The sequence below is a fragment of the Haliotis cracherodii genome, unplaced genomic scaffold (assembly GCF_022045235.1).
Source record: "Haliotis cracherodii isolate W230 unplaced genomic scaffold, xgHalCrac1.p SCAF_24, whole genome shotgun sequence".
In the NCBI taxonomy this organism is placed as follows: domain Eukaryota; kingdom Metazoa; phylum Mollusca; class Gastropoda; order Lepetellida; family Haliotidae; genus Haliotis; species Haliotis cracherodii.
In genome coordinates, this window is record NW_027266280.1 from 7,538,510 (window position 1) to 7,563,090 (window position 24,581).

General features: G+C 39.6%; 1 protein-coding gene across 1 annotated transcript; it reads left to right on the plus strand.

Annotated features, from left to right (window-relative positions):
• The first annotated feature begins 1,540 nt into the window (after nucleotides 1-1,540).
• On the plus strand, nucleotides 1,541-16,142 carry LOC139472363 (3 beta-hydroxysteroid dehydrogenase/Delta 5-->4-isomerase type 3-like). Its single transcript, XM_071254832.1, has 5 exons — nucleotides 1,541-1,653; nucleotides 2,057-2,224; nucleotides 10,612-10,776; nucleotides 12,256-12,471; nucleotides 12,807-16,142. Exons 2-5 carry the CDS (start codon nucleotides 2,086-2,088, stop codon nucleotides 13,358-13,360), a joined length of 1,074 nt encoding a protein of 357 aa, XP_071110933.1. The 5' UTR covers nucleotides 1,541-1,653; nucleotides 2,057-2,085; the 3' UTR covers nucleotides 13,361-16,142.
• Nucleotides 16,143-24,581: the final 8,439 nt, after the last annotated feature.

Genomic DNA, 24,581 nt, shown 5'->3' on the forward strand with positions numbered 1-24,581 from the left:
CTGTTACACCCAGCCAGCATGTGTATGGTGCAGACTAACCAAGGATCATAACTCGTATCCACGATCACCGGATCCTGGCACAGTAAAGGGGCGCAATGCACTATTGTTAATAGATGATGTGTCTTAGGTCACTGGGCCCAGCGTGACCCCTCGGTAATTGATTGAGTGAGTGGGAAACAACAGGAACATAATTTGCTTCATGTTTACACATGCTATATATGAAGTCGAACTCGAGTCACTCATACCGAGCGATCGCGTGTACTACTGGGCTACCTTGCCATCCCTCACTGTGAAATAAACTGCATTTCTTTTTTTCATTTTATATCTACGTCTGCTAAAAGGTCGTTTTTATTTTCACTAATATCTGTAAAATAATTAAAACGATGAACAGGAAATTACCGTTAAACCTACTTTATTGTGGACCCGTGAAGATCCGACTTAGAATAGGCCTTCAGCAACCCAGGCTTGCCGTAAAAGGCGATCATGCTTGTCGTAAGAGGCGACTAACGGTATCGGGAGGTCAGGCTCGCTGACTTGGTTGATAAATGTCATCGTATCCCAATTGCATGGATCGATGCTTATGATATCAATCACTGGATTATCTGGTCAAGACTCGATTATTTACAGACCGCCGTCATATAGCTGGAATATTGCTGAGTGCGGCGTAAAACAACAGACAAACAGAGAAACTTTATTGTGGTTCCTGGTTAAATGTTTATTTGGAATGCAGACATGTATATATGTGTTTTGAATATGGATGCCTTCGCAGAACCCTTTTTGAGTTTTTGTGTCATTTTGAAGATACCAAGCATCCATGTTCCTATACACTGAATGTCATTGGGGATTGATCGCCTGTGATGCTATAATACAACGCAGTACCCATACTGAGCCTTGCTGAAACGGGCATTAGATTTAGATGGCTACGGGTGGCCCAGTTGTTGATCGTGTGATTATGATCCTTGGTTTGCCAGCACATACTGACCGCCTCCGTGGCCTAGTCGATAGAGCGTCTGCCCGGAGAGTGGAAGGTCGATGTTCCAATCCCCGACTGCGTCATACCAAAAGACGTTAAAAGATGGTACTTGTTTTTACCCTGTCTGGCGCTCGGCATTAAGGTAATAAAAAAAGGACTGGTCGGCTCGGAGTCCGTATACTGAATCTGAGTGGGGTATTCATGTTAAACTGCGGTATCTCAGTCAGCTGGCTCTATAAAACTGGCATTTGTCGGTCACATATGAAACTTGGAAGCTGTGCTATGACTGAAATGATATTCAAAGTAGCGTTAAACCTGGACTAGAAGTCTGTGTTTTTAATATGAATTTTAAAAGTAATTCAAAATACGACATAAACATATACGGTGTTTGTCTGTTAGCTACATGTGCACGTGGCAGATAGATGCTTCGAGGGTATGTGAAGTTCAGAGGTCAAGACTTAACGCCAAATACAGCCGCCAATGAGCGTCCAGATGATGCAACGGAAAGGCGGGGCAGAGATAGAAGGAGTACTGACAGTATGTTATTGCTGACTAGGATAGACACAGCACAGACCAGAGCTAGTTCGGCAGCAGAAAGGTTGTAAGAAGTCACAGCGTGACAACAAAGCAGCGCAATCTGGAAACAGAAGGGAACCAGTTGACCAGCATACACTGATAAGGTAGTGATTGGATGAATTTGGGTATTACAGTTTTTTCAAGGCGTTTCAGCTTTGTGTCGGAGGAAAATGTGGCAACAGTGGTCTAATGCATCACGAGCCGCTGATAATTTCTTTTGTTGTCAACGCAATTATTTTTTTTAAGTATTTTCGGTGACAATATATTCTTGTCGATAAAAGTGATTGGGTGGTTAGTTTTTCTGTCGTATTTATTGTGTGTCATTGAACGTCGACGGTTGGATCGTTTTTAATAAAATTAGTCACTGGATTGTCTGGTCCAGACTCGATTATTGACAGGCCGATGCCATATGCAGATAGCTCGAATAACATAGGTTGTGTGGGGGCTAGTTTAAGGGAACGCAACAATTTATGGGAACTGTTATGAATTTATTTGATTTTATTGTAGATTTCCTGTCTTCATCTGACCTCTCCACGATGACCTCCGAATACCCCGTGGTTGTGACGGGAGGATCTGGTTGCTTGGGGCAACACCTCATCAAACTTCTCCAAACGAACGCTGATCACGTGACTGAGATTCGGGTACTTGACGCCATTCCGTACGAGAACAAACTTGGTGAGTTGTGAAGTCATTGCATATCAAGGAACATTAACTGCCGGGCCAAAGAATGATTAAACTTTAAATTTGATTTGACCCCCCTCCCACCCCAAAAGTATTTTTTTTTAAATATAGAAAAAAGAAGGGAAATATAAGAAAGAAATAGGAATTAAGTTAAATAAATCACGGCTGAAAACTGTCGCCGAAACCATGCAAACTAAAGGTCCAAAACACAACTATGATACCCGTATGTAAATACATCTCAATCGAATAACCATTTCTTGTTTGTGTCATTTGCATATCAACTCGGCAAGCCTCGGATTTTTAAACATTTATCGACTCGTGTTGATTTACTTGATATCAAGACAAGAGGGTGACATACTATTTATCATGCAAAATCATTCTTCCAACATTTCAGTTTGTAAATAGTAATAACCAGTGTCTTGAGTGAAAAAAGTACAGCTAACCAGCTTTAGTGGCAGAGAGATTAGTGTTTTCTTACACGCCTGTGGGTAAGAAACCCATTTGAGTTAACTGGTATCAAACATGTGGGTGAGATCGAATTCCAGGCCCGTGATTGGCTACTCCGTGGTGATGACCTGAGGTCAGATGATGACGGACTACTTTTCTGATTGTAAGTAATTGATAAGTTGCTCGTGCTTCAGTCGAATGTTCACCTACGCCTTGTTGCTAATAATAATAATAAACAAACTAGTCCTCGTCTGCGAGGTTGTTTGTTATCATTATCATTATCAGTTACATTATCTGCTGTTGTGTCAACGTTATCATTTTTTAGAGTGTAATGCACCCCCTGGACGCCACGGTGACACATATGTCCATCCTCTTCAGCCCTCACTTCGAAGTCTATTAAAATTCAAAATACATCACGCAAAATAACATATTTCGCAGTTTTGAATTCACTCTTCTGATAATCATTTGCTGTCATTTTAGGCAAAGCAAAATTACTGAAAGTGACTTCGTACATTGTAAATCTAGCCAAATCACAATTCACAGCGTTATTTACTGTGTGTTTAAAAATCTAAATATTGGATATTTACTCGAATAATTAAAGTAGAAAAAAGCGTAATGGTGATCACGGGTATCAAATCACTAATGATAATTCTGAAACGTCGCTGATAAGCCTAGAATTATTTAGAATGTTTTGTAAAATACGCATTCACGAACGCCGAAGTGTACGTTCCGCCATATTGTGTTTACAAAATGCCGGTTCAGGTATATTTTAGAAACAAATGTCAAATTTGTCACCTATGCAAATTATCTAGATGAAATCATGCGAAATTAATTAGGTGTGGAAACTAACACTGTGCTCGGAAAACTGTACTTGCTGAAATGTAAACAAAGCAAAATATTCAGATTTTACACAGTGTTGCATGTTTAGAGGTACTTTCGTCTAATTGTTGCATGCATTGGCTCGATCACGCGTTTGAGAATATTCATGGGAAGAGTATCGTTGCACTAATAATGGAATTCCAAGTATAAACATTACAATGATGTGGTAAATTCAGTAGAAACCGTACAAGTGTGACGCCATGACTGACCCTAAATCACGCACAACGACGACTGCATTTCTGACTAATTCTCTTTGTTACATTGGAAAAAAATGGTAAACAAATAACAGTACGCAGATTGTCAGAATGTTTCTTATTACTTACGTGACACATTTATGTATGTACGATCCCTCAATCAACGAAAATCCTCAACTGGAAATCCGGCGTACTGTTGTCAGTGTACACGCCATTTCGCAAAAGACTTCACCGGTAGTGATGTCATATGGAGTAAACATTGTTGTACATATTTGGTAATTTCTTTTATTACCCACGTGGTGAAGATACAGGTGGTAAGATACTAAATCCGTACGTCACACGTGTGTCGTACAAACTTGACCTTGTTTTATTCGTTTTGATTGGATAACCGTGACATCTGTCACACCGGGACTACTTTTTTCATTAATAAAAAATCGCGAGACGTCATTCAAATTGCAACTACAAGGCAGAACTGAAGCAATCTCATGTGAGCGAGGGATATTAACAAACACTTTATTAAACCAAACAAGAAAGTCACACGCATCAAATTCGGTTTGCATCCTATATAAGTTATGCATTGAGCTTCCGAAGACATGATATAATCGAGCTATATCCATTTGCAATGTTTGACTACCGTTCAAATAGATCGAGGGTCCCAATGAGCGTGACGCACCCAACTACTTCCGCAACTTCCAATTTGATTTAACGTAAAAGGATAAGCGTGGTGAAATGAAGTCAGTTTAAGGTATCTGGACAGATATCTGGACTTACTTGGGATGATCCGGTTGTACCATCACTGTCCTCTTCGAAGCGTATTTTGTGGCACTGTTTCGGGAGTTGTTTGTTCACGACTGCACAACCAGATCACTCAAAGTGAACATTTCTGATACAAATCATTCGAAAACTCCGTAGAAGTGTGCCTGATTTCTGATTATGTGGTCCAAAATATCCCAAATGTGAACAATAACATTCCCTATCTCTTGCGTAAAACGCTGAGTAGATCACGGTTGTCTTTTCGTATTCCGGTGGTGGCCTTGCCCTTCGTTCGAAGCTGTCACTGACATGCAAGCAGACTTGAGCGTGTTGATTTTCAGGTCTTCAGTAAAGGGTGGTACAGTAAACATGAATGTCTTTGGCGAACACTCTGATTTCCCTCTTCCAAAATGGTACGGACATGATATAAATTCACCTGATAGATCAAGGAAGCCGAACCATCTTGAATGCACAGACGTATAACCCCGGCAGTGCGAGTGACCGACTGTTAGTCCGATATTCAAAGCGCGGCACTAATGTGACTTTTCAAATTTTCTTATAGGTGTACTGCGTACTAACAACATGGCGCTTGAATTCTCATAAGTTGCAGAAATTCTTCCCAAAGGATCTTGAGCGTCGGTGCTGTTATGTTTGCAAACACAACTGCAGGCGCATGTTGTAAATGCATAGGAATGTAAACAATGCCCATATTTGGGCATATATCAATATTCATGCGCATCCAGAATTTGCAACCGGTTTCAGTTTGGTCTGTCCACGAACAAAAGTTGTTATGTATTTACACTTACATACATATTTAACGTGGGTAATAGACAAAATACTACACTCATTCTCGTTAGATAACATTTTTACTGAACTTTCCGTGGTATCTGACCTCGCTTTCGCTCGAGTCCACTCGTTTCGTAAAAATGGTATCTAACGAGAAGGAGTGTAGTATTCTCTATTGAGGCGTAAACTTTTAACTCGGCATCCAGCGTGTTCTTTGTTTTTGTCTTGTTTGCATTATCATCATCGCCTTGATCATACACAGACATGGTGGAAACCTTTTTGTGTAGGGTCACATTATTTATGAGTAGTATGCAGTACATGGAACGACGTCACTTATGACAATGGTGTTATGTATTAATGCGCCACTGCGATCATGAGAATATACAAAATGCATCGATCCGATGCTAAAAAGGTGCGATTTTAGGTTGTGTAAGAAACAGATTACTGCACTCGTGCCTGTCAGATACCATTGATCTTACAACTCGTTGTTACAAAGCGTATGTAACTCGCTTTCGCTCGTTAGATACGTTTTGAAACAACTCAGATCTGGCCTGTCAGATACCATTGATCTTACAACTCGTCGTTACAAAGCGTATCTAACGAGCGAAAGCGATCTAGATACGCTTTGTAACAACGAGTTGTAAGATCAATGGTATCAGGGTTGCGTTGCAAAGCGCCAGTCGCTTGTAAGCGATGTACAGTGATTCGCCTTACAACAGTGCGCTAACTTTCAGCCGCTTGCAAGCGAAACAATCGCTGACTGAGGGTCGCTTCGTTCTCAAACCAAAATGGCGGCTTCATCCTCAGTCTGCTCCACATCTTCAAAGTAGTCATAAATTTTATCAGCTCGTCATCGAGCCTCTTCTATTACGTTCTTCATTACGCGGATGGTCAGGCTCGCTGACTTGGTTGATGCATGTCATCGTATCCCAATTACGTGGATACATGCTCATGATGTCAATCACTGGATTGTCTAGTCCAGACTCGATTATTTACAAACCGCCGTCATATAGCTTGAAGATTGCTGAGTGCGGCGTTAAACAACAAACAAACAAACGTCAAGGCAACCAACCGGTAGTTGCGCCGCCATTTTGCGAGAGTGCGCAAGTGCTTCGAACTGTTGCAGACCCCGGGTTGAGCGATGAATTTGCTTTCTCTAAGCGATTCGTGGTTTGCAACGCGCCCCTGATAGACACTGGTTTAGTAATCTCTATGTCATTTCATTGTGACGCCATGGTAACCGATGACGTCGCAATGATCAGCTCGTCATTGTGATGCAATTTCACTGTAGCGATAGTTTTGGATGAAAAATTGAAAATATTTCGCAGAAGGGTAAAATGGTCGTGTGTAATAACTTCCCGATATTTGCACATGTGCATTTTAGCGATTCTCAATGCTCTTTGAGAAAACTAGTAGGTTCAGAACTAAATTGTGAAATCAGTAAAACACCACACAAGATCATTGAAAAATTAACATGCAGTAAACTACGGTTATAACGAACTAAAAGGGACCACTGACACAGTTCGTTATATTTGTCATTTCATTATAAGCGTGTTCGTTATAAACGTAGTTAACTGTATATTGAAACGCACAGGATTAGGTTTACACTCATAAAAGCGAATACAGTTGTTATAAATATGTGGCAAGAGCATTTTATAATGGGTCCTAATGTAAACGTCCACTGACGAACGTCTAGTATTTGTCACAGTCGAATCAGGCTATGCGCTCGGGCCTTGAATCTACGTAACAGAGTTGGAAGCAGGCAACGAGTCGGTGTTTTCCGCTAGGTATCCCGTTCGCACTGGGCAAGTGGAAAACCCGTACGTTAAAATCGTTGAAGGAGGCCTCGAATCGCGATCCTTCAAGAAATGACTGAAACCAAATGGTCGAACACAGCGTCGATGACTGTAAACATGCCTCACAAAATACTCCATACAGAGGAGTCCTGTTTGCCGGGTGGGTAACGAATATGTAAAGCGCTGGTATGGAGTTTGGATTGTAAACACAAGGGGGTGACTGAGTTTGGACTGTGAACACTAAGGGAGGTCACTCTAGCTGCAGGGGTAGTCACCAGAACACTTGATATTTTACGAGCGCCATATTTACAAACGCTACAATTAGTTTGGAGTTTGGACAGTAAACACAAGGGGATGACTGAGTTTGGACTGTGAACACTAAGGGAGGTCACTCTAGCTACAGGGGTAGTCACCAGAACACTTGATATTTTACGAGCGCCATATTTACAAACGCTTCAACGCTACAACCCGCCTGGTCAGCCAAGGGTCATTTCAGTCAAGGAGTGCTCGGTCTATCGGCCCTTACTCTGAACTGTCTCCATAGGCATGCATGTGCCGCCCCTTACGCTAATAATCGCAACACAAGGTTCATTAGCTCACCGGGTGGGCTTATGGGATACGGTGGCGTCCGTCCGTCCGTCAACAATTTATTCAAACGACTACTTCCTCTGAACCACAAATTGGAAATTAACGAAATTTGACTGGCAGCATTCTCCAGTAGTGAGGATTCAAAATTTTACAAATGTAGGGGCTTAGGGGCTAGGGGTAATTTGGCTATATTGCTTAAACGACTTATTTTCTGGAACTAAGAGATAGATATCAACCGTATTTGGTTGGAAGCATTCTCCGGTGGTGAGGATTCAAAATTGTACAAATGGAGGGGCTAACCTCCCCAGGGGCTGAGGGGCGGGGCCAAATAAGGGTAATTTGGCTATATTGCTTTAAACGACTTCTTCCCTGGAACTGAGAGATAGATATCAACCATATGTGGTTGGAAGCATCCCTAGGTGGTGGGGATTCAAAATTGTACAAACGGAAGGTCTGATCACACCCAAGGGGCTGAGGGGCGGGGCGAAATAGCGGTAATTTTAACCTTACAACAGTAATCGCAGCTAGTCACAGACATAATTACTAAGGACACCAATCCCGCCTCGGATAACTTTGTGACTGCTGTGGTACCGGAACAGTGGATTGTGTATATTCCTCACCTCTCGCATCTTTCTGTGACCGAGAAGAGGTATCGCCCTCTCTCGATGGCTGTCATGAGTCGAAGTCAGTCAGAATACGCGTCTGGATTGGAGTACTTTGATAAATAAAAACCACTATTTTTTAATTAAGTCAAGACTATTTGCTTTATTAAATTTTTTAAAAAAATGAAGAGTGTCAGTTCCACAAGTAAGAATATACGAAGAATAGAACTATTTATGGCATAAAGTGGTGGACCATGTAGACTGCGATATTGATCTGAGACTCTTCTTGGCTTCCCTAAACTACAACGTCTGGGCCAGACAAACCAGTGATTGATATTGTGAGCAATGATCCAAGCAATTATAGTACAATGGAATATTATGAACCTTGTCAAAACAGTCAAAACACCCGATTCATGTAATCGCCTCTTACGATAAGTATATTATCCTGGAGTCCATCCAACTCCGAATCCCAACAGGGTTTGAATAGCCATACTATGTTGAAATCCTTCTAAGTATCTCTAGGAGATGTTCAATATAGCATTCGTCACCATCCCGTGTCAGGCAACAAACACACAGCGAGTGTTGCCTGAAGAGAGGTACCATTCGTGACCAACTCGTGTTATTCCGGGACAAGCCGAATAGCGACTCGTGCCCCTCTCATGGCCATTTTTGCGCCCGGGTTCCGTCTTAGCGCAAACGGGCATACCTAAAACAATTGTCAACTCGTTGCGTAATGGTTCACATATATCTCCCCATATATTATATATATTTCAGATGCAATTTAAAGCACATCTGGACATGCGGAATTATACAGAATGATTGAACACATTTAACTGTGTTTTGGGCATATTTTTAGATGCAAGACATATGTAAAAACAAAAATATTTCTGACGGATTCTTTGATGAACGACTTGAAATCATACGCGCATTCTGATTGGTTTGTCTTATTTTCGCACATAACATGCATCCTTAGGGGGACGAGTCTTCTTGCAGGTTACGGAAAGAGGCGAGTGGTGACGAATGGAGAGGCATATGTTTACCCTTTTCGCGAACATCTGGTGTCTTCACTGATATTTAGTGATCTATTCATATAATCTTTGCCTTTATTTTGCCTTTTACGCCCACTGGATTCTCTTTCGTCGGATAATCAAGACTAGATATTGTCTGGCGTTGACGGTTGATATTTAATTATAGTATTTCAAGGAACACATGGTATTTGTGTTTACTCTTTGTTGACGCTCTCAAAAAAAAGACAAACTAACTGGTGAAAAATAAGTTTCAAATTGCCACCACAAGCAGGGTAAAGACAATATCATTATTGCTAATCATAACTGAATAATTTTAAAAAATGAAATTTTGAAATATATTAATTTCATACTTTAAAGTTTACACTGTTTCTTTCATGCTGATTGGCTGAATAGGTAGTCACGTGATCTGATATTTGGAGTTCACACTCCTGTGGACGGATTGAAAAGTTCACACGATGTGAACAATTTTTTGTTAAATTGATCGTGTGATCTTTTTCCGGAACTACTTCCGGGGTTTCCCCGAATTCTCGATCGTTGTTTACAATCAACTCGTTTTTCTATTTACTTTTTAATCCCTGCATTTATCAGGAATATAATTAATTTATTGATTTTGCCTTGTCTCGTAACATTTCATCTGACTTAAAAATAAATACATGTTTTGGTTCTTGTGTTTAATGTCTAGCTGCTAGATGAAATAAAATGGATTGTCCTTTTGGTGATGTGGATATGGAATGGCGATCTTTCAATACTAATAACGCACGTGAAGAAAATGAATTCTGTAAAATTACTGAGGTGAACGAAATTGATTTATTGAGCGAGCTCGGAGGTTCACACAGTTTAACCAGCGCTTTAAAATCGTTCACACTTCAATGAACCCATCCAAACTGACGTTCAATTCTTAATTAAACGCCAACCACCTTCGTAATGTCATTTTTTCATATTATTTTCAAATCTAATTTAAAGAATAACAATTTGCAAGCGAAATATTAGAATTCATGAGGTGACATGTTAAATATACTTTTTAGCAAAATGTATATTAAATATATCACAGAGGTTCAATACTTCTACAACAAGAATAAGTTAGCGCTGCACTGGCACTGGTTATCGTTCTTGTCCACATGTTCATAAGCCATTATGGAAACCTTCGAGGGGGGGCACGAGTCTCCATTTGGCTTGTCCCGGAATGGCACGGGTTTGTCACGAATCTTTAAGACTGTTTTCACATATGAACTGCTGAGAACACCATCATCATCATTTATTATTATTATTATTATTATTATTGGTTGTTATTGGTTATATGATGTACAGGTCATAAAGAGACAAAGCCCGTGATTTCCAAGTGTGGTGACATCACTAACTCAGACATACTTCGCCGGGCGTTCAGGGGAGCTAAGTCAGTCTTCCATCTGGCCAGTCTCGTCAGTGTGGGCAATTTCCCTGACAACCAGGCTATGGAGAGAATCAACGTCAAAGGTGAGACAACAGACACATGCACATCCATACACAGACACAGACGGACTAAAAGACAAACGTGTCGTTCACACACTGACAAACATCTCTCCAACGCACATGCCAAAACATACCATGTGTGACATATTTTTGTTGTAGTGGAACAATGTGTGACAGATCATTGTGGCACAGGAACAATGTGTGACATATCTATGCTGTAGAGGAACAATGTGTGACAGATCATTCTAGCACAGGAACAATGTGTGACATATCTATGCTGTAGATGAACAATGTGTGGCATATCTATTATGTGTAGCAACAATGCGTGATATATCTATGTTGCGTAGCAACAATGCGTGACATATCTATGTTGCACAAGAACAATGTGTGACACATCTGTGTTGTTCAGGAACAATGTGTGAAATATCAGGAACCATGTGTGACACATCTATGTTGTAGAGAAACAATGTGTGACATATATATGTTGTACAGGAACAACGTGTGACACATCTATGCTGTAGAGGAACAATGTGTGGCATATCTATAATGAGTAGTAACAATGTGTGGCATATCTATAATGAGTAGTAACAATGTGTGGCATATCTATAATGAGTAGCAACAATGCGTGACATATCTATGTTGCACAGGAACAATGTGTGACACATCTGTGTTGTACAGGAACAATTTGTGTGAAATATCAGGAACAATGTGTGACACATCTATGCTGTAGAGAAACAATGTGTGACATATATGTTGTACAGGAACAACGTGTGACATATCTATGTTGAACAAGAACAATATGTGACACATCAGCAACAGTGTGTGTCGTATTTATGTTATACAGGAACAATGTGTGACATCAGCAACAATGTGTGACAAATCTATGCTGTACTGGAACAATGCGTGACATCAGCAACAATGAGTGACATTTCTATGTTTTACAGGGACAATGTGTGACGTATCTATGTTGTACAGGAACAACGTGTGACATTTCTATGTTCTACAGGAACAATGTGTGACATTTCTATGTTTTACAGAAACAATGTATGACATATCAGGAACAATGTATGACATATCTTTGTTGTACAGGAACAATGTGTGACATAAAAGGAACAGCGTGTGACATATTTATGTTCTCTAGGAACTACGTGTGACATTTCTATGTTCTACAGGAACAATGTATGACATATGTATGTTATACAGGAACAATCTGTGACATATCTATGTTGTACAGGAACAATGTGTGACATATCAGGAACAGCATGTGACAATGTATCACATTTCTATGTTCTACAGGAACAATGTATGACATATTTGTGTTGTACAGGGACAATAGGTGACATATCAGGAACAATGTATGACATGTCTTTGTTGTACAGGAACAATGTATGACATATCTGGGTTGTACAGGAACAATGTGTGACATATCTGTGTTGTACAGGACCAATGTTTGACATATATATGTTATACAGGAACGACATTTGACACTTCCATCTTTTACAGGAACTCGACAGGTGATAGACGCCTGCATCAAGGAGGGGGTGGAATGCCTCATCTACTGCAGCTCTGTTGAGGTTGTGCTGGGGTACGACGACATTGTCGATGGCACCGAGGACAACATGAAGGCACCCAAGACGTATTTCCACGAGGGTTATGCCAAGACCAAGTTCCAGGCAGAGAGTATGGTACTGCAGGAAAACAACTGCCAGTTGGACACAGGTATATCTATGTTGTACAGGATCGTTACTGTCCTTGTTAAAGCAGAACATGTAAACATTATATCTTCATTAGAATAGGGTGTCCATTGAGGTAACCATTGCGGAAAAAAAATAATTCAAACTCCTTTTGGTGACATCTAAGAAATATGTTTTGGTTTTATTTTTGGTTAACCTTTGCGGACCCATCTTCGAAAAAAACATGTAGACTGTGTCCCCGGAAACTAAGATTACGCTAATCTTGAAATGTATTTTCACTGGGAACGGTGCTGTTCAACGAAGAGGCGTTTTTCCCTGTGGCAAGGAGCTGTTCTATATTGCTGTCCATGCTCTATCCAGGTGGCGTACTCAAGACAGCCGCCCTTCGACCCTACGTCTTCTATGGCGAGTTGGACCGCCATTACGTCACGCAGCTCTTCAAATTGGTGAAGAAGACTGCGGGTATTCTCATCCAGACAGGTAACGGCAAGGCACTCCACCAGCACGCCTACGTGGGCAACAACGCCTGGGCCTTCATCTGCGCCGAGAAGGCTGTCCGTACCAACCCTGCTGCTGCTGGTGAGGCTTACTTCATTACAGACGACACCCCAGTTAGCGATATGTACAGCCAGATGATCCCCTTTCTGGCGGAGAAGGGTATGCGGCTATCCCCAATCAGATTCCCATTCTGGCTTATGTTCATGGTTATGTACTTGGCGGAATGTCTGGTGGTTCTCTTGTCCCCATTTATCAAAATCGACATCGGCGTCACGTCCAGCGCCCTTCGTTTCGTCAACACCACCATCAAACTGAGCAACGTCAAAGCGCGCACCCTGCTCAACTACACTCCCCTGTTCTCTGTGGAGGAGAGCCTCCGCAACGCTCGTGCTTATTACAGGGACGTTCCAATATAGGCATGTCAGTCCATATAGACACGAACATCTCCGGACATGAGATCATGTATACTGCAACCTTCAATGCAATATTCTGATTTAAACATCGTGCGATGTTTCAATGCAATACCTTGATGATAAATCATTCCTTGCAAGAATCGATTTTATATTGTCCATATGTCTTTTCTTGTAATGGGACGTTTCAGTTTTATAAATGCAACATGTTAATACAATTTTTATGTGTTTTAAATGCAGTTTTCTATGCATATTTTTGAAGAAAACGTTTCTCAGTGAATATCAATGCAATGCTTTCAAACAATTTTGTTCATGCAAGGTTTCTATGCATCGTTTATCATTGTAATTATTTAATGTATTTTATCAATGCAACATGTCAATGCAACCTTTCATGTATTATTATGTTTATGTTGATATGCAGCGCATGTCACCAATGCAACTTTGTGAATCTTAATATTTATGCAGCTATGCATGCAGAACCTTGACGCCTTGTAAATGTAATATTCCAATGCAACATTTCAAACAATTCTTTGTCAGTGTTATACTTCAGTGAAACATTTAAAGCATGTTATCAAATAATTTTTGCCAAAGGAAGATTTTCAATATCATTTTATCATAGAATCTTTGTCGACATAACATTGCTATGCAACATATTTAAAGCATGTTGTCAAGTAATCTTTGTCAAAGTAATATTTCAGTGCAATGTTCCAAAGCATCTGATCAAGCATGTTATTTTTGTCAATGTAATATTTCAGTGCATATTCTTTGTGAACTATCAATGCAATTCTGTTCATGCAAAGTTTAAATGCATGTTAAAATGCCTCGTTTATCATTGTAACCATCTAATATACTTTATCAATGCAACATGTCAATGCAGGTTTTCCAAGTACATGTTTAGGCCGATTTGCACGCATATCACCAATGCAACTTAGTTTATCTAATTATCTTTATACAGTTCAATATATACACGCCGGCCCTCGCCGATACGGTTCACAAATAATGTTATTAATGCAAAATGTCGAAATACATTTCGATGAACATATTGCACTACAGTATGTTTCAGCATGTAACTAAAGAATCTTTGCTAATGTAACATTTCAGTGCAACAGTTAAAGTATGTTATCAAGCGATCTTTGTCAATGTAACATTTCAGTGCAACAGTTAAAGTATGTTATCAAGCGATCTTTGTCAATGTAACATTTCAGTGCAACAGTTGAAGCATGTTATCAAGCCATCTTTGTCAATGTAACATTTCAGTGCAACAGTTAAAGTATGTTATCAAGCCATCTTTGTCAATGTAACATTTCAGTGCAACAGTTAAAGAATGTTATCAAGCCATCTTTGTCAATGTAACATTTCAGTGCAACAGTTAAAACATGTTGTCAAGCAATCTTTGTCAATGTAACATTTCAGTGCAACAGTTAAAACATGTTGTCAAGCAATCTTTGTCAATGTAACATTTCAGTGCAACAGTTAAAACATGTTGTCAAGCCATCTTTGTCAATGTTACATTTCACGGCAACAGTTAAAACATGTTATCAAGCCATCTTTGTCAATGTAACATTTCAGTGCAACAGTTAAAGAATGTTATCAAGCAATCTTTGTCAATGTAACATTTCAGTGCAACAGTTAAAGTATGTTATCAAGCAATCTTTGTTAATGTAACATTTCAGTGCAATATTTAAAGGCATGTTATCAAGCAATCTTTGTCAGTGTAACATTTCAGTGCAACAGTTAAAACGTGTTATATTAAGCAATTTTGGTCAATGTAACATTCTAATGCAACATTTCAATGCATGTCATCAAGCAAACCTTTGTCGAAGCAAGACTTCAATGCCATATTTAAAATATGTTATCAAGCAATATCTTTCAATGTAACATTTCAATGCAATATTCAAAGCATGTTATCAAGCAATCTTTGTGAATGTAACATTTCAGCACAACTTTTAAAACTTGTTATCAAGGGGGGTTTGTCAATGTAGCATTTCATTGCAATGTTCCAAATAATCTTTATTCAAGTGTTTTGGGCTTGAATATATCTGCCTTTACGTTTTTGTGTTCAAAGTGCATCTTTAACTTAATCATGAGTCGTGATTTCGCTAATTTTGTAAAAAAAAGAGAACATGAGTGTTTTCCCTAAAATTCTTTATAGTCTTAGCTTACAAGTGGTGCCTAGCGCAGTTAAAAGCAGAATAGCGCCATTCTTTTTTCAAATGGAAAGTTTGATTGAATTATATGGAATTTAAAAATACTCATTAAGTTCAATGCTTATGCAAATCAGTGGACAAGTCAAAAGTAATTTTCATGGTTCAGACAAAATTTGTCAATAGGAACAGATAAGTTGATACATCAAACGATGTATATTGGGGAAATCGTCCTAAAATCATACTGAAGTGCAACATTCAATGCAAGCTTTGACTGTAATAGTTCTTACATTATTATACATGTATTTCCATTTTTGAGTGTAACAGTTACATTTGGTTTATGTCCCACAATTTATCAATGAATATTTAACCAGTGTTTTACCAATTTAATCTATTTGTTCATATGATGTCCGTGTAACATGAACATTTTAGATTGGTGATTATAAATGCACGCCAACTCTACCATTGTTTAATGTAGCTCAACCTGAAGGAGCTCGTATATCCTGTTTCACCTTTCCAGACAGTACATTACTTGTGCCACCTTCTTTGTTAAACAGTTTGCATCTTTACAATGCAAGTATTTATAATACAATGAAGATACTCAAGATGCCAAGATTTGTTACACTCTTTCCAAATAAACATTATCCACATAACGTTATGTTAGTTTGTTCTCTTTGCGATGTGCATAGTGATGTTATCTTTTACAGTTAACGCTGATTTAACGTTTAGAAGTCTGGCGGCGGGCTATAACATTATTCTATGTTCAGTACCGGTACAATGTTACTAAACCTGCATTCGTCACCATTCGCCCCTTTCCGTAACCTGCAAGAGGACTCGTCCCCCTATAGATGAATGTTATGTGCGAAAATACGACAAACCAATCAGAATGCGCGTATGATTTCAAGTTGATTTTACATAAGTCTTGCGCTAAGACGGAACCCGGTCGCAAAAATGGCCACGAGAGGGGCACGGGTCGCTATTCGGCTTGTACCGGAATAACACGAGTTGGTCACAAATGACTAAACCTGGTGACGATGTGTCTTGAGCTGTTTCCGGCATCCCAAAGACGCAGACGCAGCCATGGACACATGAAGGACGAAGCCCAAATGATATCATTAATTTTGAAGATTTGTTGCCTCTTCTTAAGGAACCAAGGGGAGTGCACAAAGTAAGAACAAGACTATACTCTGTATCGTTAAAAGGAATCAAGCGGCTCCAGCAACTTTTTGCTGATGGATGAGTTTACAATGGATGAATGGATTATCCCTCAGTATCGACTGGAATGTATAGTTCTGATACTGCTTTAACACGTTTGGCAAAACCAGAAACAGACTCCAATAAATCTGACAGAGACCTCATTTACCTGAATATGAAATTTGCAAACAAGAGAATAGATGCTTTAAACCAAAGTAACATGTTCAGACAAAAATCAGTTTCCCTAAACATCCCCAAATTCAGGAACCACCAACAATTTCATTTTTCTATACGGGTGCCATTTTATCCAGCCCGTTCAATTATAGGAACGTATTGCAGAACGTGGACTTAGCAGGTCATATAGTCACAGGTGACTTCGCTATTGATGACAATAACAACCTTCGTCAGTAATACAAATATAGACCAAAATATCGTGAGCAGCCTCCTAACAATTGGTAGCAAGAATTATGGATGCTGTCGAATGATATGCTAAAAAGAGACGAGGAACCTGCTGAATGTCTTTCAGAGTGGGTTAAGTCAGTGCGTTATGTTGTCGTTGGCAGAATGCACACTCTGAAAGAGAGGAATGGAATAGGAATAAACCCATTATGTCCCAAGCAGCTGTAATCAGTAGTAGCTGCCGTACACGAAAAGTATATCAAATAATGCTACTCATAAGACTAAAGTGAGTGAGTATGGTTTAACGCCGCTTTTAGCAATATTCCAGCAATATCACGGCGGGGGACACCAGAAATGGGCTTCACACATTGTACTCATGTCGGGAATCAAATCGGGTCTTCGGCGTGACGAGCGAACGCTTTAACCACTAGACTACCCGACCACCCCCATAAGGCCAGAATGTTAACCGCAATAATCCGTAATAAGAGAGACTTATTACTTGATCATGTACCATCAAATCTCTGTCTCGAAGGTTAACCATAATCCTTCATACAAACAAGGAAGGACTCTCTTTATAACTATTTGAGACAAGTGGAATTGATATCACGTAGATCAAAATACTCAAAGGATTTGCTTGTTTTTTCACAATCTCAGAAAGGAACCAAGATTACTCGATTTTTCAACTTTGTACACGCCTATCCCACATCCAAAGCTTAAGGAGAATTCTTCAATCCCTGATCCGTGTGGTATAATGGTTTCATACCTTCTTTCAGGGATTTAGGATAGTTTGTCAAAATTGCAAGCAAATGCCATCTGAAGTTTATTGAGGAAACAATATGTGAAATGCTGGACTTCCTCGTTGATGCACACCCAGGAGCACCAATTGTGCTACCTTTTTGCTCTTCTGTTTCTTTATCCACGCCAATCGGAATTTCTGCTCGGGTTGGCAAAATAAGATCAAAAAGAGGAAGTTTTACCAAGAAATTTAACTTCCCTTCTTCTAATTTACCCACCTGATCTAGAAGTACAGGTGACCCATGAAACTGCTTCATTTGTCATAATCAGACTTATGCATAAAGATTCAGAGTCGCAAAACTCTCTCCACACGACTGTATGAAAAGAGGAATGACGTCAATTTTCCCTTTAAGTCAAGCAAAATCCAAGCAGTTTCAGCCTTTGCTGTCACATTTCACATGTTTAAGATACAATGGAGCATTCCCTTTCTACGACGATTTTATAGGTTGCAACATTTAAGGACTCAATGAAGCTTCCGAAATGTTTTATGGCAGACATGTGGCTTTCCAAATGTGACGCATCAGGAACAAGAACAATGTCCAATGCAATTCCCTATTTTGTCTTGTACATTATGTTCCCGTGTTTTATTAGGTGAACAATTGACTTTCCTTTGCATTTGGATGCCGCCAGTGGGACAGGATATGCTCACCTTTTTACGAACTCCTGGATCGAACCCCTTCCGCTGTCCGGGCGGATGCTCTACCACTAGATCACAGAGGCGGTCTTTTTTATTTTGATCCCCAATAATCGTTATTATTGGAATTGCATCTGTTAACACTGTTACAATGTTACTTAATGTGTCAACGGGGTGTGTGGGGATTTCTAGGAAGCAGCGGTATATGTATTGAAAATCGTTTTACACGATGACAAACATGCTGAAAGTGTTGTCAGAGGGATTGATTATAACAGTTTTAATCCAATGTGATAAATGTATTGTTGATATTTCTATTTTTACATCTTCCCGAGGCAAGAGAGTAAACTGACTTTAAAAGTCCAGTTCCCACCCTTGCCGAACAAGGCTGGACTTCCTGGGCTCGATCGTAGCGCCACCAGTGGCTATTGCGCGCTATGTCCCTTCTATACCTCTCATATGGACTGACCAATCAGATTCCACCTCTCGTATCACTTGCATTTGCTTCAAACAAAATGACGGCGCACAGTCAAGACGATCTGATTGATAATCAAGAACTACATTGTGATAAAACAGGAAAAGATTAGGAAAATATCTGTTGACAACGAGTTGGCGGTGCACATGTTTTGCAAATCCTGCAATCGACGGAAATCTCCATGACAATTCACAAACTGGACTTCGATTTCGTTGCGCGATTTTGATTGGACTATGCAGAGACTCGTTAGTCCAGCCAAAATGTAACTCCATAATACCAGCCTAGTTCGGCAAGGGTGGAAACTGGACTCTTATTTTCAGTTAACTCCCTTGCCTCAGGAAGATTTTTACGTCGGACTGTTTAACCCTGCAGCCGTACCAAATAATCAGTTTTATAAGAAAGGCTGATATGATTGCAGATATATTCTAACTTTTCATCATTTTGTGGGACGTTGTGGGTAAGTCACCACGTTCAGGAGATAGTGTCGTCTCCGTGATTGTCACCACTGGCTGAGTATGTAATCAAAGTGTAACTGCGACTGGTTATCGTAATGATATGTCGGTTATCTGTGTCTGTATTAGAGCGGACGGCGATCGTTACCCCAAATTGGCAGTGTCTAAGCAGGGAGTCTATATAGAGTCTATCATTGTATAGTCTCAATGATTTAAGTGAAACAATGTTAGCTTGAGTGAGTGAGTGAGTGAGTGAGTGAGTGAGTGAGTTCGGTTTAACGTCGCTTTGTGCAGTATTCCACTTAGATCACGGCGCGTCAGCCCTTACTGATGCAGGTCTCAGACGTTTTCAACTTAGTCAAATCTACGGCAGCAAGTTCGGGACAGGGCCTTTTCAGACTTTTAGTCAATACATATACAACGTTGTGTTTAAGTATGGCGAATTCATAAATTAGTGATCACTCAGTAAGTGAAATATTTCAGACGACTTGTTTGAATTTGTTTACTCCTTAATATATATATACATTCATGAAGTTTTAGTGACCCCTTATCCGTAGGACGTCAGTGTTGTACTTTTGGTTAAATCAACGGTAATGTCTTCGTGAGCTATCAATAGAGAATCATAAATATGTCAGCAAAATTAACCATTTATCGACGAGAGTTCATATCTTTAATAACAAATGACATGATGCTGAGATTCTATTTATCATCCAAAATCACTCTTCCCAAACCTTTTTTTCAGTTTGTAATCAGTAATAACCAGTTTCTTGAGTGTAAAAAGTACAGCCAAAAAACTTAGGTGGAAAAGAGATCAGTGATGTCATTTGATTATGACTCATGATTTCATTGTAGCATATCTCCAGGAGATATAATACAGCGTTTGAAATTTTCACTAGTCCAGTAGTCCTTTCCAAACTGCCCAATAGTTAAGGTATCATGAGGACTAGTGGAGATTTGACATTTCTAAGGGTGTTGCTATATATTATCATTATAAGAACAAGTGGACTAGAAATGTTAGTTTCTACCGCTGGATATACATGTAGCTTGGACCCACCCAAGCAACATGCCCGATGTATGCCTGTTTTGGATGATATATATATTTATTATGCCATAGTTGCCTTAGAACAGACGTTTTTGTTTTGTTTCTAAATTTCCATTGTTCCCCATCAGTGAATGTAGTCAGGGACGATGGACGGTTGCCATGATGTAATTCATGCCGGATTAGAAACAAGTATCCCTGAGAATTCAGATGGCCACGGGTGCCCAAGTTGCTGATCATCCGATTATGATCCTTGGTTTTATGAGCTCCATACCCGTAACCGTAGGTTTCGTTATTAAATTTTACTATCTACGATCTGCGTCTACGATCTGCGCCTACGATCTGCGTCTACGATCTACGTCTCTTTAGGGTTACCTCACCCGTAAAATTAACAGGCAGTTTTATAACTGAAATAAATGTTAGAGCACCTTTAAGCCTTGACTGGAGGTAGCCCGTGTTGACATTAAATTCAAAAACATAGAAAAAATTCGACATAATTATTTCTCTGCCCTCGTGTGTTCCGAATGCATTAATACCTCTGGATAGTATTTTTGTTTTAACCACGTGTTTAGTTGTATTTTCTTTGTTTGTTTGTTTAAGGAAATTTAAGACATTATTTACATGATATACTCATAAAAGTGAACGCACTCACTCACTCACATATCAGAGTATGTCAGGTAGATATTCACATGGTTTGCATGCATTTGGAGGGAACATGAAGGTGTGAAAGTACACTTGTACTCAACGTCACCTAGGTAGATACGGCACGCGTGGGGCAGAGGTGAAGACATCAAGGTCAGCTGCAGCTGCCAATGAACGTCTGGATGCAAAGTGCAGACGGGACAGAGATAGAGGAATTAGTGACCATGGTACATTGCTGACTGGGATAGATACAGCATAGACCAGATGCAGTTCTGTAGAGAACACCGAGAACATAACAGCACAACGTCGGAACAGAAAGGGATACTTCACAGATAAGGTAGTGTTTGTTTGTTTGTTGTTTAACGCCGCAGTAAGCAATATCCCAACTATATGACGGCGGTCTGTAAATAATCGAGTCTGGAAAAGACAATCCAGTAATTGACATATTGAGCATCGACCCACGCAATTGGGATCAATGACATGCACCAACCACGTCATCGAGCTTGACCACCCGATCCCGTTAGTGGCCTCTTACGACAAGAAGAGTCGCTTTTTACGGCAAGCATGGGTTGCTGAAGACCTATTCTACCCCGGATCTTCACGTATAAGGTAGTGAGCGAGTGGGGTATTTTAGTTATTTGAAGGCGTTTCAGCTTTGTGTTGGAGGAAAATGTCTGCTTTAGGAAACATAGTGGACCAATGCATCACGAGACACATTCCAGAATCGACCAATTGGTGCTCCTTGGTCTGTTGCGATACGTTTAACCATAGAGTGCAAGTTCATTCCTCAACAATACGCTGAAACACTGTAACTGAATACTGTAAAAAATATTATTAAACATCAACGCCAGAGAATAACCAGATTATCTGCTGAAACAGATACCATTGAAAAGCAAAATACTGAGAAAATTATATGAATGGATCACTGAAAATCAGTGATGACACCAGGTGTCCGCGAAAAGTGTAAGCATGTATTTTTCTTTATACTTCAAAAAATTAGTTGCAAACTCATGTATTTTATTGTTAGCATCATTCATTACATTGTAAAGATATTTCATTTAATAACTAAAAAGAATAATTAATATATTTATTTTCGAATTGTTTTGTGTCATCAGTATTTATTTAGAGTCACAAAATTACAGGGCCTACCTTTAGAATACAGTACCACAAACTTTTCAAACACGTGACAATACCCTATGACGTTATATGTTGTAACAATGTGACGTCAGGGGTCATATATTGTGCATAAACTCCTCCCAGTGATCTATAATCTTTATGCGCAATGTCATTGAATACGCCCAGCGATGTTGAGAGTTTTGAATATTTGTTTACTAAATATAGCCTTCGGTGTCGCATTTTATAGCAAGCGCTAGTTTACGAAAGCACTTTTATTCTCAATATATTTTTTATTTCGGTTTTTTTTCGTAATTCAAGTGGCTAAAATGATGGTAACTGGGAACTAATATACATATATTATTTTTCGATTCATTAATTTTATATTATTATGCACAGGAATGCAGTTTATTAGGTAATATTATATTGGCGCTGAACACATCCAAAGGTATTTTTGCTGTTGTAATAATCTTACAACAAAGGTTGCCAAACTATAGGCATTATTTGCAGTTTTTGCGAAAGCGTTTGACTGTTTTCATACAGATAAACACACGGCACTAAATGCATGTGTGCGTAATAACACTACTGTATCGGATACTTTTGCTTGTAATATTGGTGTTCGTCAAGGATGTAGTTTCAGTCAGTTTCTCTTTCCTGTCTTCATAAATTAATCAGTCGAGCAAATGAAGGCAAATCATATAGATGGTATACAAATACCTCCTGGAACGGTGTAGTTATTTCTCCGTTTGTTTACCGACATACAGGTGAGTGAGTGAGTAAGTTGTTTTTAACGCCGCTTTTAACAGTTATATCGCGGGGTGTCAGCTTAATGTTGGAGGAAACCCCGAAGTGATGCAGGTCTCAGACGTTTACCACTCCGGTGAAACCACGAGCAAACCTCGAAACATAATCGGGGCGAACCGGGATTCGAACCCACCATCAAAGGTTTCTGGCGTGCCCAAGGGACGCAACCCTGCACAGCGAAGATATACGTGTAGTGGTAACACTATACATGGATTACATATTTAAACTTGAATCCTATGGCTTTCAAGAATCAGTTGAGAAGCTTGTAGGTGAATTGATTAGATTGCCTATAGCTTTTTACCTACCATATAAGTTGGGATTACATAATGCCTGAAAAGGTTCAGTTCTTTCTCCTGGACCAAACTGTATGGTCAAACATTGTATGTAGTAGGTGGTGGTGGACTTTGCTCCCTTACAAATTGTCACCAAAGTCTAAATTTATAATCTTCGTTATCATCAATGGAATGAACCAAAGATCGCTAGAAATGTATATACAAATTGTTTGAGCTTGTTCTCTTGCTATCTATTTGAACTGTTACTTTCAACAGAAGATCTAAATTATTAGAATGTTTTGTTTGTAATATTCATCTTTCTTATTCCTATACGTACCATTGTATTCGTTTCTTGCAACGTTATGTATATTAAACAATTCATTGTCCATATGCTTTACTAACGTATTCAAACATATACAAAATTATTCCTCAGGAAACATTATGTAAACATTGTTTCACTGAGAAAGGATATCAATCACTTCCTTCAGCAGCATCACACCATTAGTGCTAACACATGCATATAATATATCTTTCTGAAATATGTATCTTTTAGAATGGTATCTGACCCAGAATAAATATTCTGCCATGGCATTATTCCTTTTTGTCCATTTAGATCGCCTCCGTGGTCTAGTGGTAGACCGTCCGCCCGGAGAGCGGAAGGTCCGGGGTTCGATCCCCGGCCGCGTCGTACCAAAAGACGTTAAAAGATGGTACTTGTTGTTACCCTGTCTGGCGCTCGGCATAAAGGGGCCAAAACAAGGACTGGTCGGCTCGGAGTCAGTATACTGTGTCTGAGTTGGGTATTCATGTTAAACTGCGGCATGGTATCTCAGTGAGCTAGCACTATAAATCGGCATTAGTCCAGACTAGTACAAGCAGCCACACACACACACACACACACACACACACACACACACACACACACACACACACACACACACACACACACACACGTGCATGCACGTCGCTATATAAGTGCAATTATCTTGGACGCGACGTTAATCACAATTCCATCTCACCTCACCTATTTGTCTATTTCACAAACTTTATACGCCACCAGTCGCCTGTGAAACATACATATTCTCTATAGTATGTCCCGAAACCATTAGACTGATGCCTCTTCTTTTGTATTTCACGGTTTCGGTTGTAAAGATTGAGAGCGACCAAGTCTATCCATACCCTAATCCTTTAGTGGTATTGTGCAAACATTATGTCGCAACTGTTAGATTCCTTTTGATTGTAGAGTTCGTGTCTTTATCTCCACTGA